Source organism: Cryptosporidium ubiquitum (genome assembly GCF_001865345.1).
Source record: "Cryptosporidium ubiquitum isolate 39726 chromosome Unknown contig_2, whole genome shotgun sequence".
Classification (NCBI taxonomy): domain Eukaryota; phylum Apicomplexa; class Conoidasida; order Eucoccidiorida; family Cryptosporidiidae; genus Cryptosporidium; species Cryptosporidium ubiquitum.
Window position 1 is genome coordinate 277,038 of NW_021639842.1, and position 17,522 is coordinate 294,559.

Here is a 17,522-nt window from a genome sequence, read left to right on the forward strand (position 1 = left end):
GCCTTTTCATTTCTTTCTACACCTGACTCATATAATTACCAACTAAGCGGTAAGTGTGATCATATATGGCGCCACATTCGTGATCCCTGCTATTTAAATTATTTTGTTATAGATACCTTCCAGTAAAAAAAACAAAGGAACTTAGATAAAATTAAGAGCTAAATAAAAATTGAAATTTTCCTTAGCTTTTTAGGACTATTACTGAAAAATAAAAATTAATATTTAGCGGTATTTACTTACTTGATATGAGATTTATATTCAATGTTTTTTCATAGGAGTGTCTAAATAGAATTACAATAAAACCTCCCTAGCTAATAAGTAACACAGACCTAAATTAATTTTAGTCAGTAAAACGTCACGTCTCACGATCCTAGGTACTCCATTCGACAAATTTCCAGTCAGAAGTGTCTATTTAGAGCAAGTTGAGGGTCCATAAAATGTAGACAGTACAGATTATTGTTCCGGGATTTAAAGTGGATACAGTATCCCCACGCAAATGGACACAAAGGTATTTATTGGAGTGATTAGGCGTATATCAAATAAATAATTATTAATTTCTTATACGTAACAGTCTATGGATATTTGACTAGTATAGTATCTGTTTCTTCCTCAGGTTACAATTGACCCCTCCAATAACTGTTCAATAAGAACTGGATCCGAGGGGATAATATGTGACAATCGACTTTTTGACAGGATGACTGATTAATTGGTATTAAATGAGTAACAGATCATTTTATAGTTAAAGTTGTATAATCCGATGTATTAATCCTGTTTCCAATTGAAAACAACAATCTTGGCATCTTAACAAAAACATTTGAAAGAATTGAATCAAGAAGCTCTGCTATTGTTTAAAGCTACTTGTTAATAACTTAGTTTTTGATGCCTTTTTAACGCATTAATTCTTAAAGGTGAGTCTTTTAGAATATTATAAACACTTTATTAAGAACTCATCTAACTAGGTTACTCTACTTATTATATAGAAACTAACTTAAATACAGATTTTGAATTTTTATCGCTCCAGTTTGTGGTTATTTAGACATCTGGTTTATTTATCATTGTTTTTTTAATAAAGATCACAATAGTTCTATATTGAGGTTTACTGTGATATTTAATTTATTGCTTTAAATACAATCATTAATTATTGAGGAGGGTATTGCAAATTTGAGTTGGAAGATTTTCACTGATTTGGAAGACACCTTGAGAACAGAGAGCAGTTTTCACTTTGGCCTAAGCGGACTAAAATTATAAATTTCTTAATTCATCAAGAAGACGATGTCTTGTTTGGAAGAAGTTAGAGCTTCCGATCCTGGCACCAAAGCCTCGATAACTACTCATGGGAACCCAACTAAAAATGAGATATCTCAAACCCAAGTAATATCAATAGATCAAGCAAAGAGTTCCATACTAGAACTTGACCCAGAAATTGTAGGGAATTCTGCCAATCAGACCGAAAATGGGTCAGGTAGTGTAGTCATCACGCCAACAGGGGTCAGTAAAACCAGCTCCATTGACGATATCACAACATGCACAACTAGTAGTGATATTTCAACACCAATGGAACTGAGTTTGACGGCAAAAAGGCCAAGAACGGAGATTTCTTTCTCTGATAAACTCGATTCTGACACCTTAGAGCCAACAGTGAAGGCACAGAATTTAGATCTCTCCATTGAAATCGCATCCAAGAATGAGACTCAAATGCAGAGTTCATTTATCCAAGGCCCAGATATGACTAATACTAATACATCATCTCCAGTTCCTAACAACAGTATCGTGTTCAAGTGCATTGATGCATCAGGAAACGGAGTTGATATCAACAATCGCACAGAATCAAACTCTACAGAGGTTATTCCCACATCTGAAGCGTCAAAATCTACCACAGCATCTGCTTCTCCTTTGAACCAGAATCAAGGTTGTAAAGATGAGTTGAGTTCCGGTGTATGTATGGGAGCCAAACAACCCGCCTTACTTTCTTCAAAGCAACTTTTTGACGAGCTTGTTCAACTGGCTGCAGTTTCACCTACAACTGGAACAGGTAACATTGCTTTGATGAACCCGCAACAATTAGCTTCCTTAGACAATGGAGTTCTCCAACAATCTTTGCAAAACTTTGGGCTTTTAATGGGCGCAGGGCTAGGAGTCCCATCACTGGGAGCAACGGGAAATACGACACCAATCAAGGTTCAATCTCCATCGGTTACTAAAAGCCAGCTAATAGGAGGGGCAGTTGGATCGGCCTCAATGGGAGATTTTCATCAGCAAACGTCTGTAGGTACTGCAGCCTCTGCTTCTACTGTTCCTTCATCGGTAGCCTCGCCTCTGACTTCACCAATAAACCTTTCCTCAGGTTCAACAGGTCATGGTACCACTAGTCCAATCTCGGGAATGGTTTCTCAGAATCAGAATCTCGCTCAAAATCAATTTATATCCCAGTTAATGGCAAACCCACTCTTCCAAACTCAAGCCATAGCCAGCCAAAGTTCTCAAAACCTAAATAGAATGGTTTCAGCGGCTTTCGGAGTTGGGTCTCCACAGAATACTTCCACTTCTACCCCTTTTGGCTGGCCATCCACAGGCACGACTGCTACCCAGGGGTTTTGTCCAACCGGTACCCAATCAGGAATTGCGAATTTTGCCACCCTTCTCGCTGCAGCGAATTCACAGTTGCACGCCCACACACCATTTCCTTTGGTCTTCCCCACACCTGTAAACAGAAGTATTGGTAGTGGGTCGAACCCCATTCTTATGCCCATGCAATCTGCGGCTCCTTCTGATGGATCTGCTTTTGAAGGGGCCCAGACATCAACTACTGCAAGCACTGCGCCTAGTGAAACCGGTGCATATCCTTCTACAATTGGACAACAGAACGATCCTTTACTAAGGCTGAGTACTGGTCTTCCCCACAACTCTTCGGGAGCACCCTGTATCCCACCATTCTGGCACAACCCTGCTCTCCTCGCATCTGCTGCCTCTTTAATAGGCTCTGGAGACCTTTCCCAGACTATGGCGCTTTTAAATGCTGGTCCTTTGAACTTACAGACCTTTGTTCAAGCACAAGCTGCAGAGCCATCTAATGCACAAAATTCAAATTCCGAAGAAGAAAGTGTTACGAGAACGCAACAAAACTGTATTCCACTCTTGACGTCTTTGCAGCAGCCTAGCTTTGACTTCTCTTCACTTTCCACTTCGAGTCCAGCGGCACTTGCTGCTCTGGCCAGCGCTGCAACAAATGCGCAACTTTCTTCTAATGCTCAGACGCAAGAGACTGAGACTACTGCTTCGAAATCTGTAACCAAGGTCTCGAATAATGCGAGAATTTCTCATGGCTCGGGTTCTAGAGCCTTGAATGCAAGCTCATCAGTTACTGCTGCTGCTGCTGCTCTTGATCATCTAGACGTAGATTGGGATAGTGTTGGACTTCGGGAAGCGGAGCTAGCTGCAATGGAAATTTGTAAGACTGCAAACACTCTTTTCGACACTACAGATGGAACAACCCCAGTCCCCAGTTCCCCAGCTGCTGTAGGGGAAGCAGTGCTTACTGCGGCCCAGCTTACCATTTCCGCCAGAGCAATGCTAAAGTTCGTCAAGGGTCTTACACCCACCCAACTAGGTATCAACTGGCACGCCTGTACTCAAAGATTTTGTGTAACTTATACAACTAGGGATGAACAGAATCCGCGGAGTTGGACTCTAGGTGCATACTCAAATGGAAAACTACATTACAAGTACTTCGGGCCAAGATCCTGGACCGTCATGGGTTTAAAGGAGGCCTTGAGAAAAGCCTTTAAGGCTAGGACTTCCCTACTTCTTGGACAAGGAATTATTGAGGAGCCGGAAGACACGGGGCTCAGCAAGGAAGAACTGACATACCATGCGAGACAGTTACTCCAACAGCTCCGAGACTCACTTGGAGTTAAGAAAGGCAATGTTCACAAAGGTCTCTATATATCTTGGCATCCCAAGACAAGGAGATTTGTGGTCGCTCTAAAATCCTGTGAGAGTGGTAAGACTATCTACAAGTACTTTTCTCCAAAGGAGAGGTCAATAAAGGGGATCAAAACTGCTCTTCTTGATGCTCACCAAATGGTTGTTGCTGCTTGTCAGTAAACAAGTTCCCTGGGCACGCTTTTTATTGTAATTCTGTTCGGAAAAGTTTGAAAAAGCAGAAAGATTTTAAACAGTTTTTGTCAGCCTCTTTTTTTGTGAAACAATACCTATCAGACGCATGCACAAAAGTTTTTTGGAAGTTAGGATTCCCGCGTAAACATTCGTATATTGACATTAAAATTTATTATTAATTGGTTTTCTCCACCAATCCCTCCCTTCTGCGGAAATGAAAGTGAAATAACCGACATACTTTGATATTTTAGCATGGATACAAGTTTTATTATACTGAGATTTTTAGCTCGACTAGCGGATTAAATTCTCATTTTACTATTTCTGCCTTTTCTACTTGCCTCACTGCTTTGGTGCAAACAGAGACTCTATGCGCCATATTGACACGATTTTTCTATAAGATCTAGACTAATAGTTTGGGCGCTAGAAGCTTGTGATTCCTTAAAGACTTTGCATTGGCAAATCTTCCTCTACCGTATGAGAAACCATCTTTTCAGGATCACACGACTCCCTCACTACAATTTTCCCTTCATGTAGGGTTGTGTTATAACTTGGAATGCCAGGAACACCCAAAGTGCCCGCCGAAATTTTGGGATCATGAGAATCTAGTTTCGGAGTTTCAAGAAGGCAAGCTTGGGAATATTCTTTCAATTCCTCCGGAGGAGCTACAGAAGAGTCATCCTCAGAAATTGCCGCTCTCTTGCTCTTTCTCGGCTTTTGCTTTGGCTTTTCTATTGTAACAGGTAAACTGGAGGCAAAAAACTCATCATTAGATAACATCGATGACTCCTCGTGCGACAAAGAATTGGAGTTTGTGTTAAGATAGTCCATTTGCTTTTCACTGGAAGAATTATTGTTAGATTTTTTGGGCTTTTTGGGCTTTATGGCACTTTCTATGTTGTTTCCATTAGTATTATTGTTTGGGTATTGCTCTCCACTAGCCTTATTAGTATCTTTTTTTTGCCTCTTTTTTGTAACCTTAGACTCAGGATCTACTTTTGGTTTGCGAACGGAAATACTGGTAAGACTCTTGTAAGAGTACTTAATTTGAAGAAGCTTGATTTGATTAAGAAAGAATCTGTGGGGAATATCTTTTATCTTCTGTCCCTCAAAGCTTACATTTGAAAATCTCTTAAGAATATGTCCCTTAATCATTAGCTCAAGTCCTCTAGAGCCATTCACTGGAATGTTATCTTGTTCCTTCTGGACGGATTTCGTCATAACATTAGAAGATATCATATCTTTGTAGACTATTCTGAGCCGATTAATTCCGTGAATGTACTCAAGAAGAGAAATTCCAAAATCAAACACAAGATCACAGCTGACTGCCTTAATTCCCTGTGAACTTGAGTCACTGCTTTTTGCTGATTTAAACTTATCCAAAACCTCACCTCTAAGTGAATCTTGCTTTTCAGAATTTTCTACATTGTCGATCAAATCTATGTTTGTCAATGAGTCTGAAGGCTCAAAATGTTCGCTTGAACCATCGTTTTGTGTTTGAGAAGTTTCTAAATTCTCCAACTTGATGTCTTCCATATTAATCTCATCAAAATAAGAATTACTAGTGATTAAAATAGGCGTATTACTATTATCTGCTAATTCATCAGTCTTTGAGTCGGATTTCTCTTCTTTTTCTTTATTACTAGAGCTACTAATTTGTAAATTGTATTCATGAATTGAGTTCAAAATTTTTTGAACGTATTCTGGAGATTTGTTCTTTATTGGTGGGTAATTTGTGATTGACTCAAATGCATTCAGATCAAATTGATACAAAGCTTCTTGGTTGTGATTAAGAATTAGTCTAGCCCACTTAGTACGAAAACACTCAAATCTAGTAAGTAATTGGATTATTGTAGAAGAATCAGAAGAACTATGAGAAAGATTAAATTGTTTTTTTTTATTGTTGATTGGGACGCATATGTTAAGCCCTTCCCATATTATCCTAATAAGCTTCGAATCAAAAGGAGCCACATCAGCGGGATTTGAGTAGATATCTGAGAATAGTGATGGAATCCTCAGTAAAATTGGATCTTTTTCAATATTACTTATGAGTATTCCAAGAGAATCCATCAAATCAGGATCTTGATGACCCTTTTCACACTTTATATTCCCCTTTTCATTATAATAGCTTTTACAGCGGTTATAGGCCTCGATTACTTCCTTGATCTTTTGGTTTAGAGTCCTGAACCAATCTGAAACCACTCTAGGAGTCCTTTGTGGAAAAGAATAAGTACCAGAAATTACTTCCTTGTTGGTCTTTGCGGTTGGAGTGGTTAGATCTACTGTTGCCTGGGAAGAAGGAATACCTATGGGAAAATCAATCATTGGAGTAGATGAAGCTTGACCATTTAGTGAACATTGGCTGTTCTGCTCTAAATTTTGATCCTTGTTAGATTGTATATTTTTAGGAGAATAGTAAACCCAGCAGTCTGTACGTACTTGAATAAGAAGCTTAATTAGTGGATTATTGAGTATATCACGCAAAGATTGACTTTTCTTTCTAGGTGAACCATCATTCCCACCTATCCTTACATCCAATTCATCTTGGCCACCATCTGAGTATCTAGTTTCATCGTTGATTTCACTATCTTCGCTGCCTGATTCTGATTCATAATAAAGATCAATATAGTCGTTTTGTGGGTCATTATCACAGGAAAAAACAGTTGGATTTGAGTAATCGGCATAGATTAACTCTGAAGTTTGAACTGAAGTTGTCGTCACATTTTCGTCACCCTGATCAGCAACTTGGTTTCCCCTTTCTGTATTTCTATTATAAAGCTCGTCCAATGACAAACCTAAGTCATCTACCAGCTCTGAATCATCAATAAAATCATCAAATACATCATAATAATCCTCCCTGCTTCTATTAGCTCCACTAGATCCTGTCATAGTCATTGGATTGAAATAATAGTCCCTTGGATCGCATAGCAATCCTTGTTTTGAAAGTCTTGTAGACATTTCATGTACTCTCTTTCTCAAAACATTTTCACTCACATTTTGTGAATCTTGTTTACTATTTGACTTAATCGTATCTAAAAAAGAAGTAATATCTTCATACGTCCTTTCACTTTCCTCATTTTCCTTTTCTTCATTATCTCTATTTTCCTCTTCCTTAAAATCATCCCTTTCTTGTGGCTCTTGAGTTAATGATTTCTCCTTTATAATATTGTCCCACTTTCTTCTACCAGATCCAGACTGCCTTTTCTCCAATACATTCTCCTCTCCAAAAGCTTCCATACAAAGATCCCTAAAAGATATGATACTTGGTAATTGTATATGCTTATCTAGTCTATCGTTATAAATATACTTGATTGTTTCTTTTGGAATCTCCAAAAATAAACTCAGGCCCCTCTCAAATCTAAAAGAATCTATCAGAGACTCATACTCACTAAAATCTTCATCATCTTCTTCTGCGACGCTTGTGTCATCTTCCTGGGATGTCTCCTGCTTTGGTATTTCATGATTCTTCTCACTTTTATGTTCTTGATCAAAAGATGTTTTATGCAATTCAGTATCATTCGAAACTTTGAGATTTGTAGGAGTCATATGAAAGAATTCCTCTCTACTAAAAATACATCTAAATTAGAAAGGAATACATCACTCATTCAATACTATTATTCAAGCGTGCCCACTTTCAGTTGTTATTACGCCCATTACAGTATATGGTATAATTTTTGGCGGGAAACACAAAGTATTACAATGTAGAACAAAAGGCTAGCAAAGAAACTTATAAACAAAAAAACTATATTAAAGCACTTTAGAATGTAATCGAATTTAGATCGCCGTTTTAACCCAATTTATAGAGTAAATTAAAGCAAAATTCCGAAAATTTGTTTTCTCTTAATTTGGAAATTCATGCATTATTGAAAAAGGGTGAGAGAAAATCGGGATATCAAAAACCAGCTCTTTAATCTCAGTACAAACAAGCCAATTCCAGTGATGATCTATGTGTTAAAAACGGAAAAACAATTAGCCTTGGCATTATACTAAAATATCATATGCCAACTGATTGGCTGTGAGATCAAATTACAGAAAAACATACTTAGTTTATTGGTGAAAGTTCTGCAGTACTGCAATTTGCGGTGCTCCCTCCCTCTTTGTTCTTCTTGACTCTTACCCAACTATCTAATCTTCTCTGCTTGAACCCTTTATTGCCTTCTTCAAATTTATCATCATCGCGTAATATTGTGTTGAAATTTCTATCTAAAGATCCTGGAGTCGATACTTGAACTTGTTGAATAGACTCGGAGTATATTGTGCAATCAACTTCGAAAGATCCTGCTCTATCAATGCTTGGGCTTGCCAGAACCTCTTCATTTGACTGAGAAAGAGGAATGTGGATTATTCTGCGTGGATTAAAGTCGCATGAGTAGCTTGATGAAGTATTACCAGAGTCATCATTTTCCATCTCCAAAGTTTCCTTGGTATCCATTGAACTTTTCTGCGGCGATATTGGAGTTAGTAAGCTCTCCTGAGATTGTGTGATGTAAGTACTCTGACCTCTCTGTGGAGCAGGGTAACCTACACTGTCCTGAGACGAACCCATGAAGGGAATACTTCTTCTAAAAGGAGTCTTTTCTACACTATCCGGAGTCGGAGCAGGTCTTAAGAAAGCTCCGCCATCGTTTAAAGCCTGAGAATCCTTTTCTGAAAACCCAATTCCACCAACAGTAAGGAAACCAGTTTTTCTTTCTCCTTTTCCTGCTCTTGATTCTTGAAATTCCTCATTGTTTTCTCCATTCCTCTCATTCATATCTTTCAAAGTAAAATCTTCATCGTTCGTTTTATTCGCTTTACTCGGTTTTGGAAAAGGTACAGATAATGAGGAAGACAAAGATAGCTGGTTTACAGCATCCATGTCTCCATCAAAAGAATTACTATATGATAATGTTTCACCCGATACCCATCTAGACTTAATAACACTTTCATCACTTTGTCCAACGGTAGTTCTGCTATTGGTTGCATCCCCTCCTGCAGAAGCTCCAGAAAAGTTTGGCATAACCGGTCTTCTAATGTCTAACTGAAATTCCTTATTGTTATAAAAACTCAGCTTTTTCAATTTTGTCCCCACTGAAAAATTTAAACGGTATTCCCTCCCCACACAATTGGCCTCCCAGAAATTCATATTTCCTTCTTTGGGCGGGAAACCGCTATTATTCTCCACGTTAATTTTGCTTCTTTTCCATGCAAAACATTGAAAAATAGGTATCAAACTTTCTTCCTGTTCACTTTGTCCATAATAAAGAATTGAATTTTCTAAATCTGTTGAAGTTTTGAATATACAAAACTTCGATCCCGAATTTGATGCAGTAATTAGCCATTCTCCATCACTTGAAATTGAAGGTCTCTGGCTTGCATCCAACAATTCCACATTCTCCTTTTCATAGAATAACTTATTTGAATCTATCGTTATTGCATTCAAGTCTTCGCTACATGAAAGAATCCCGGACACGCTGTATATATAAATCATCCCCTTCCTTGTTTGAAGAGCAAGTTTGTTGTATAATTCATCAGCTTCCATCCATATAATGCCTCTTTTAGTATCTTCATCCTTCTGAGGAGCAAGCTTGAGCATGCAAGCTTTTTCTGTACTCCCACATGATGCTTTCCGAATATCCCAAACTTTAATATGTCCATCTGTACATCCACTGGTTGCTAAATAATTACCTTCACTAAGAAAAGTTACGCCACTCACCGAAATGCTTTTGTCACTAATCATCTTCTCTCTTCCTATGCTTTTTCTTCCGTTTTGTTCATGTATTCTATTTAACTCAAACATTGGAGCCAAACGGATTTTTTCGATAGAATCATAATAGTTTTCATTGAAATCGTCACTTCTTTCAAAAATGTGAGTATTTAATGTTGTTGAGATTCTACTAACTCTCGGTCTGCCTGCAATTTCCGCCTTATTTTTGTTACTGCTTCCCTGTCCCAAATATAAACATTTTAAGTGAAATGATCTATCGTCGTATATTCGGAGACTTCCATCGTTACCTACTGTAGCTATCAATGAAGAGGATTCTGCTGAAAGAGCAAATCTCTTTACCCATTCTCTGTGGGCTCTGAGCTTACAACTCTCTTTTTCGTGCTCTAAGTCAAACTTTGCTAGGAAGCTGTCAGTAGATGAGGAATAAACATATCTTTCAACCTTATTTGAGTAAAATCCTATGTTCTGAAATTTTGTATCTGTAACAGAGCCATTATGCAATTTTCTTGAAAAGATTTTTTCGTTCTTTATTTTACTACCTGAATCAATCAATTTTGCAATTTTATTTTCAGTTGAATAAAGAGAAATATAACCATCAGAGTCACCAACACAGAGTCCAGCTCCCCCCAAAAAATTCCTGGAATAAACCATAGAAATGGGTATCCCCAACCCATGATAAACTTCAGTGATGCCATATTTATTAACCACTTTATTTCTCTGCATTTTATTTGCAGATCTTTAATCGAAAATCATTAATCAACGGAAATTGTGTGAAAATATATGAATTGAGATTAACTAAACAAAATTGAACTATTATATATTTCTCAAATCTTTTGCTTTGCATTCTACCTAGTACCGTAATTCTCTCTTATTTCTGCCATGCCTTTGATGATTAGTAGTTATTTCCCGCCAAATGTGTGTATTTGTAAAATAATAAATTAGTCAAAATAGATATAAATATTAAGAACCTAAAGCTAAGGTAATTTTCTACCTATATTCGTTCAATAATTTCCTCCTCCAACTCACTATTGCTATAAACATATTCTTCAATAGGGATATCATCAACGTTTCTAGTATGATCATCCTGAACATAAATAGAGTTAGAGATCACAGAGCTGTTCTGGTCACTTCTAGAATGCTTGTTTGCATTCGAAATTATAGAGCTTCGATCGTAGCTAGTACTTGAAACACTGTTTTTAAACCGTGATGCAGCGATATTATTGGGGATACCGCCCTCAATTGTGACTAATTTATTGACAAAATCATTAACTTTGACTGAAAGCAGGTATTTATTCCTTTGTTTATATTCTGACTTTTTTGAGTTATTTAGAGATGAAACATATATGGAGGATAAATTTCTTTCTCCAGAAAGAAAGATCATTGCATGTCTTATTTGCCCACTTGACCATCCTAAATCAAGCTTCTTAACTAATGCTGTGAAAGTATTAAGATCAATTCCAGTTGAGGAAGCAGTATTCACCCCGAAATTCACCTCCAAATAATTTAAAAGTAAATTGACGTCCAATTCTCCCATAAAATGTTGTTGGATAGCATGGTAACAAATTGCAAATTCTGACTCATTCAACTTATTATCTTTGTCATAGTCGAAAGTAGCTAATATATCCTTTGCGTGCTCAGAAGAATAATATAGTCCTTCTGAAACTAAAAAGTACTTAATAGTGTATTCATCAATTCCCCATTTACCCACAATATTCTAAAAATTAATATTAGAATTAATTAAATCAAGATAAAGAATAATTAACTTACCCGTGTTCTAATAGGTGCATTGTTTATCAAAAAGTTCATTGTATTTCTGCACCTTATTTGGAGCTCCCAAGGAGCTGTTTTCGCCACAATACTGAATTTCCTTCTTTGCAACTCTTTATTTTCTTGACTACCTGAATTAAATAAATGAAGGAAGCTATAAAATCTAAGTGCTTCTGAAATTTGTGAAAGTCTTTGGATGTTTTGAGCTTTTTGAATGTTTAGGACCTCTTCAAGTACGATTTTATCGGCCATTTGACCTACTGAAGTACAGAGCAGTATTGGATAAATAATAAAAGGTAAGCAAAAATGCTGGAATCCAAAAATTACCCAAATAGTAAAAGTTGCAAGAGGGAATTCTTCGTACCATAATCTTTTTTGCAAATACGATAGATGAATTACAATAGAAATTAAAATAAGCTGAAGGAAGTATGATGCCTGGAACCACCTTATTAATATTGCAGGTCCATTCCGTTTGAAAAAAAACAAATCATCATGCAAAGAAGGGAAATTGGTTCCACATAGCTTAATCTTTAAGTATTTAGACAATCTCCCAAAGCATGATCTATTTTGCATGAACTCTTGCTCTTCTTGATTTATAGATGGACTACTTTGAGAAGAAATCTGTGAGTATTCACCATTCGAATTAACTCTATTATTTGATATCTTGTACCTTGGCATAATTTTATCATATTCAATTTCTTGTAAAGGCATTCCAATATCTAAGCTATATTTCATCTTAAGATACTCAAGAATATTCTTCGGTTGGAGTTGCCTTTTAATTAACCAAGCTCTCAGCCAAATAGTTAGAGTGAAACAAAGTAATAGAAGTGAAATATAAGTACAAATCATTGGTTCTGAAATATAGTGCTTTACATTATTAAACAAGATTAGATTTTGATAGTAATCATAAATCAGAAACCATCCTAAAACATTTAACCCCAAAATAAAAGTTAATGTAGTTATTGGTATTCTTATTAAGGTTACTGCCATAATTAATAGCTTTGCTCGAAGATACTCGGTGAAATATACACCTGCAACCAGGGGTGTTGTTGGATCAGTTAATGAAATTAGCCAAGATGTACTAAGTCCATCATCAGAAAAACCAGAATCACCGCTAATATTAGTACTGAACGATGATCCATAATTGTCATAAGCTGCAACTTCGTCCATAAAGTCATATCTTAAAGATATAAAATGAGCTTTTGTATATGTCAAAAATAACTGGTTGGGCCAGAGCCAAAGCTTTGTCCATAGGCTCTCTAACTTTAGTTTCAAGTTTTCTTTCCATGTAAATTTTTCTGTTCCTGTATCATTCCTTTTACGTTTTATAATGCTACTTTCTCTCTGTTGCTTCCCTTTTAATGATAAAGACTTGCCAATATCTAGTTCTATGCTTTCATTTAATTGTGACAAGGCAAGCTCGTCTTCAACATCTGTATCGCTCCTTATTTCTTCGTTTTCACTTCCTTCACCAGAGCATCCTCCCGAATTTGAGCTATCCATAGAGTCACAAAGGTTCTCCTCTGCTATATTATCAGATTCACAAGTAACACTTAACCTTTTCCCCTCGTTACTACTCTTCTCATTTCCTTCACAAGTTTTGTTTTTTTGGTTATCAATACGTCCGACCGACGATCTTTTATAACTTGAAATACTCTCATTTTCATTCAATACTGTGATCGGCACACTATTTTGTAGTACTGTTCCACTTTCCCCAAACAATTTGTCCTTGCTTTCAGAATGATTTAACCTATTATTTTGTATTTCTTCCCTTGCAAAATTAGGTTCTGAATTTTTGTTTAGTTTTAAACTAAACAAATTCTGGAGGTTAAAAATATTCTTAATAAGCACGCCAATGTCTGTTTCGTCAGCATATCTTATCCATTTTTCTAAAAACTTCACACATCCTGTGAAATATAAGACAAAAAGACAATACCACGCGAAAGATAAAATCACAATCGCAAGAATATTATTAAATTCTCTTCCTAGGTTCTCTGTTGTCCAAACTTTTGAATTACTTACTATTGCTCCGTCCAACCGTGTTGCGAGATTATTTATTATACTCTGTCTAGAATATTCTGCCATTAAACTTTCACAAAAATTTCTTAAGTGATCAATCAATCTGGATGTCAGCATACAGTAGGAGATTGCAAGAGATACAAATATACACGCTGCTTGTCTGAAAACTGTGTCCATAACAGTCTGCAAAAATGAGTCATTTTTTCTTCTTATTCTATCTACTATGCATTCTCTTATTAAATATGTGGAAAGAATCGTGATTATAACTAGTATCCCGGATAAGATAAAATATACTGCTGTGGAAGAGTACCTGCTCTTTATTCTATCAGTCTCATTATGGTAGTTATCAATACTTTCTGATTTCTTTTGTAAGATATTGTCTTCTATGTCTCCTTCATAATTTGCTTCTCTTCTTAAAGATATCGCCACATCTTTCGCTTCAATCTCAGTCCATCCAAATAGAAATAATAATAACAAAACCGCTAATAATGATAATAATAGAGATTTCTTTCTAAAAAATAAACTCATTTCAACCTAATACACTTTTCTGTTAATCACATAACTTTTAATTTTTTTCAACTTTGACGGTGTTTTAACTCCAATTCTTCCTTAAATGGTTAAAAATTAAATTGTATTGAAAGTCGGCTCTTAAACTCTCTTGTAATATTATACTATTATTGAATAATTTACATGGGGGAATTGAAAAGTGTATGTGTGCACTCTTTACTCTCACAATCTCAGCTATATACCCATTAATACAAATCAAAAATTTCCAATATTTCTTCAAAGTTTGTTAGTACTTAAAAATATGGGTTATCTAAATTTTGGAAACCCATACGTCAATCCACAATTATAAAAAGCTTTCATGAATTAATTGAGAAATAGATGACATTTTGTGTTCCCGCCAACCTCTGGAAGACTCCCCAATTCAGAATTAGAGAAAAATAAATGGAAAATAATGAATTAAGAACAGGGTATGTTAGAAACGTAATATGAAACAAAAATGAGGAGAAAGAGTCGTTGGTTCCTTATCTCAATCCCCAAAGATACTAATGCAACCGAATCACAATTCAGAGAAATATTTAATAAAACTATGAACGACTTATTTGGCGTCGTTTCTTATTTGTATACGATAAAAAGTAAGTTTAAAATAAAAAAATAAAATTTTATTCGAAAAAGCTGGTCTCATAAATGTTCATGTGTATCTCCGACTCATCTATCAATCTTAAATTTCCCTTTAAACATAGGAGGGAAACTGGGATGTTGGAAACTAATGGAGCACTGCACGTACACGTTTCACGTAATTTAAGTCGTGTATCGTGGAATAATACCTAATTAAATTAATAATTTGCCCATTAACTCTAAATATCTTTAGTAATTTATCTTAGTGCGAAGCTTGGATATATGATAATCAATTGCAATAGGGAAATAAGCAATTATGTCAGACTTTGTATGGTTTTAGCAAATGTCTCAAATGAAGAAAAAATACCATGCAGAGTAGTACATTGCAGTGGAACTCTGTGTTCAATTCAAAAGGTACTAACCAATATTTTAGTAAATGAGCAGATTCTTTTCGATGAATAAATTCATATAAGTATTCTATAAATTAAGGTTAATATATTTTAATATCTATTTTTTATTTATCTTCATTTTATCTATATTTTTTCCTTTGTTTAATTTCTCTAGTTATATTGATTAGAGTCTGCCTTCGGGAACATTGTCAAATCTACCATCATCGACTCCATAACCATATAATGTTACATTGAACTCCTTTTTTGGAATCCAAGAGACGCTCGGAAGGGGAGCATTTAATACTGCATCTGGAGCCTTTCGATTTTGTGTTTCCGTGCGTGGTGGCTGCTCATTCCTCAATGTTCCATCATCGTCGGAAGAGTTACCAGAATTAGAATCAGTTGGATTTGCTTGTTGCATTTGTGATATTTGAGTCTCAATGGCAGAGGCAGCAGCATTCAACCTCCTGGCAACAGCAGACCCAATTTGTGTAGATACCATACAGTTCGAGGATTTCTTTCTAATATTAGGTCCCAATTGGACGATCATTAATGTCATATTGTCACAGCCAATTCCCTCACTCTCAACAGGATTAGGAGCTAGGCACTCATCACAAATTTCCTCACAAATCTTTGAAAGTTGTATTGCAGTTAGAGCAGGTATCGGTAATGAACCATCTAACTTGGAGCTAATAAAAAGCTGCTCTTTTGATTCAATGGAACCAAATTCACGATCCTTATGGCCGTCCACATTTGTTTCTTCACTTTTTGAGGCATACTCAGACTCTAAGGCTTCAATCTGTTTTAAAATTTTACGACGAACAATATCAACACATAACTGATTATCTACCACATCCCAAATACCATCACATGCCAAAACAATGAACTCATCCTCACTGGTAAGGGGGATGATTCTAACATCTGGGAATGCAGTAATTTTTTGTTCTTCAGGACTTAAAGATGTGTCACTTTTATATTGAAGATCTCCAAGTGTGCGAGACATGTTCAAATTACCATCTACACGACCGTTTTCAACTGTTCCATGAGCCTTTAAAATTCTCTCATTTTCCAATGGTAATTCAGGCTTGTGATCATGGGAAAGTGCGATTGCCTGGCCTGATCTACTTAAGACTGCCCTTGAATCGCCTGCATTCGCAACAATTAAATAAGGGGAGCCATCATTTTCATCTGGAAGAATTACTGCGACAACTGCAGTAGTTCCACAATGCTCGGGACCGCATGTACCAGAATCAGAAATATCTTCCAAATAACCATCATCATCTGCAAGTCCATCATCATCAATAAATCCTGTATTTGATTCCTCAAATGTGCCATCATCTCGTTTTATGTCACTTTCAAATGGTTTAATCCCGTCAGAATAATTCCCGTTCTCATCAGAGCCAGCCGAGGAAATCCCCTCAGTTGGATGGCAATTGTGACTTGAATCTTCAACTCTATCAGAAGATTCCTTACTTTCATCCACTTCTTCCACCTTACCTTCTTCTACCTTTTCATTCTCAGATGAACCAGATTCTTCATCACCGTTAAAGGAAACAATCTGAAGGCAACGGTTTCCATTCTGCTCTACCATCCTCAATACTCTTCTTTGACCATCAATTCCACCCAAAAGTTCTTGGAGGAATGTTTTTGGGGGGTTGGTATCACTTGAGGATTTCTTCTTTTCATATATCGCTTTCTGTTCTGGTCTAGATGACGGTGAAGCCATTTGCTCATCTAGTTTAATATATGTTCTTTGGAGGGCTTCGGAAATAGCAACTACTTTATTTGGCAATTTGCTTTTTTCTGGGCCGAGATTAATTTCATTCGAGTTCATTTCTCTCAATACTGCGTCAAGCTCTTGCTGAAAAATAGAATCAATATGCCTTGAGACCCATTCTGATATTACAGACCCACCATGGCCATCAAAGACACCAAATAGAGATAGCTCTGGATGCCTATCTAATCTTGGTAATGCTAGGTGAGCATCCTCCATCGAAACCCTCCATCCTTGCATTCCACTAACGCCAAATCTGACACCATACTTATCAAAATCTCCACCTTGGTCAGAATGTTTATTTGTAGAGGGTTTCGTTAAAAACATACCCATCTTTATTAGCTTTCGTTTTAGTACCGAACACTGTTCTTATTAGCTTAAAGCAAAGACTATTTTTTTCCAAAAATTGTCTGCCAAGTGTATTCTTTTGGCCTTCTAGTTACATATAACTTACAGTTTGTGCACAATCTTTTGATTACCTTCGACTACAGCAACCTTACACCTTTTCCCCTCAAATAAATAACCTATCTAAGCAGAGTGGGCGCCACAAGCGGTAAAAAAAGTGGGCATTTAATTTTTTTTTACTTAAGGAGTTGTGCATGCAGGGAGTTTGCACTAAAGAAAACTCGGA

At 36.4% G+C, this 17,522-nt stretch overlaps 5 protein-coding genes across 5 annotated transcripts; 1 reads left to right on the forward strand and 4 right to left on the reverse strand.

Moving 5' to 3' along the window:
* Positions 1 to 1,272: 1,272 nt before the first annotated feature.
* cubi_01005 (uncharacterized protein) lies at positions 1,273 to 4,104 on the forward strand (the record flags this gene model as incomplete). The annotated part of the gene is made up of 1 exon (XM_029018017.1): positions 1,273 to 4,104. The coding sequence occupies one exon, from the start codon at positions 1,273 to 1,275 to the stop codon at positions 4,102 to 4,104; it is 2,832 nt and encodes a 943-aa protein (XP_028872968.1).
* Positions 4,105 to 4,554: 450 nt separating this feature from the next.
* Positions 4,555 to 7,659, reverse strand: cubi_01006 (uncharacterized protein; the record flags this gene model as incomplete). The annotated part of the gene is made up of 1 exon (XM_029018018.1): positions 4,555 to 7,659. One exon carries the CDS (start codon positions 7,657 to 7,659, stop codon positions 4,555 to 4,557), a length of 3,105 nt encoding a protein of 1,034 aa, XP_028872969.1.
* A 496-nt stretch (positions 7,660 to 8,155) lies between these two features.
* cubi_01007 (uncharacterized protein) lies at positions 8,156 to 10,543 on the reverse strand (the record flags this gene model as incomplete). Its single annotated transcript, XM_029018019.1, has 1 exon — positions 8,156 to 10,543. The coding sequence occupies one exon, from the start codon at positions 10,541 to 10,543 to the stop codon at positions 8,156 to 8,158; it is 2,388 nt and encodes a 795-aa protein (XP_028872970.1).
* Positions 10,544 to 10,811: 268 nt separating this feature from the next.
* cubi_01008 (uncharacterized protein) lies at positions 10,812 to 14,134 on the reverse strand (the record flags this gene model as incomplete). The annotated part of the gene is made up of 2 exons (XM_029018020.1): positions 10,812 to 11,534; positions 11,588 to 14,134. 2 exons carry the CDS (start codon positions 14,132 to 14,134, stop codon positions 10,812 to 10,814), a joined length of 3,270 nt encoding a protein of 1,089 aa, XP_028872971.1.
* Positions 14,135 to 15,301: 1,167 nt separating this feature from the next.
* cubi_01009 (PPM1G-PROV domain-containing protein) lies at positions 15,302 to 17,224 on the reverse strand (the record flags this gene model as incomplete). The annotated part of the gene is made up of 1 exon (XM_029018021.1): positions 15,302 to 17,224. The coding sequence occupies one exon, from the start codon at positions 17,222 to 17,224 to the stop codon at positions 15,302 to 15,304; it is 1,923 nt and encodes a 640-aa protein (XP_028872972.1).
* Between the last annotated feature and the right edge of the window lie 298 nt (positions 17,225 to 17,522).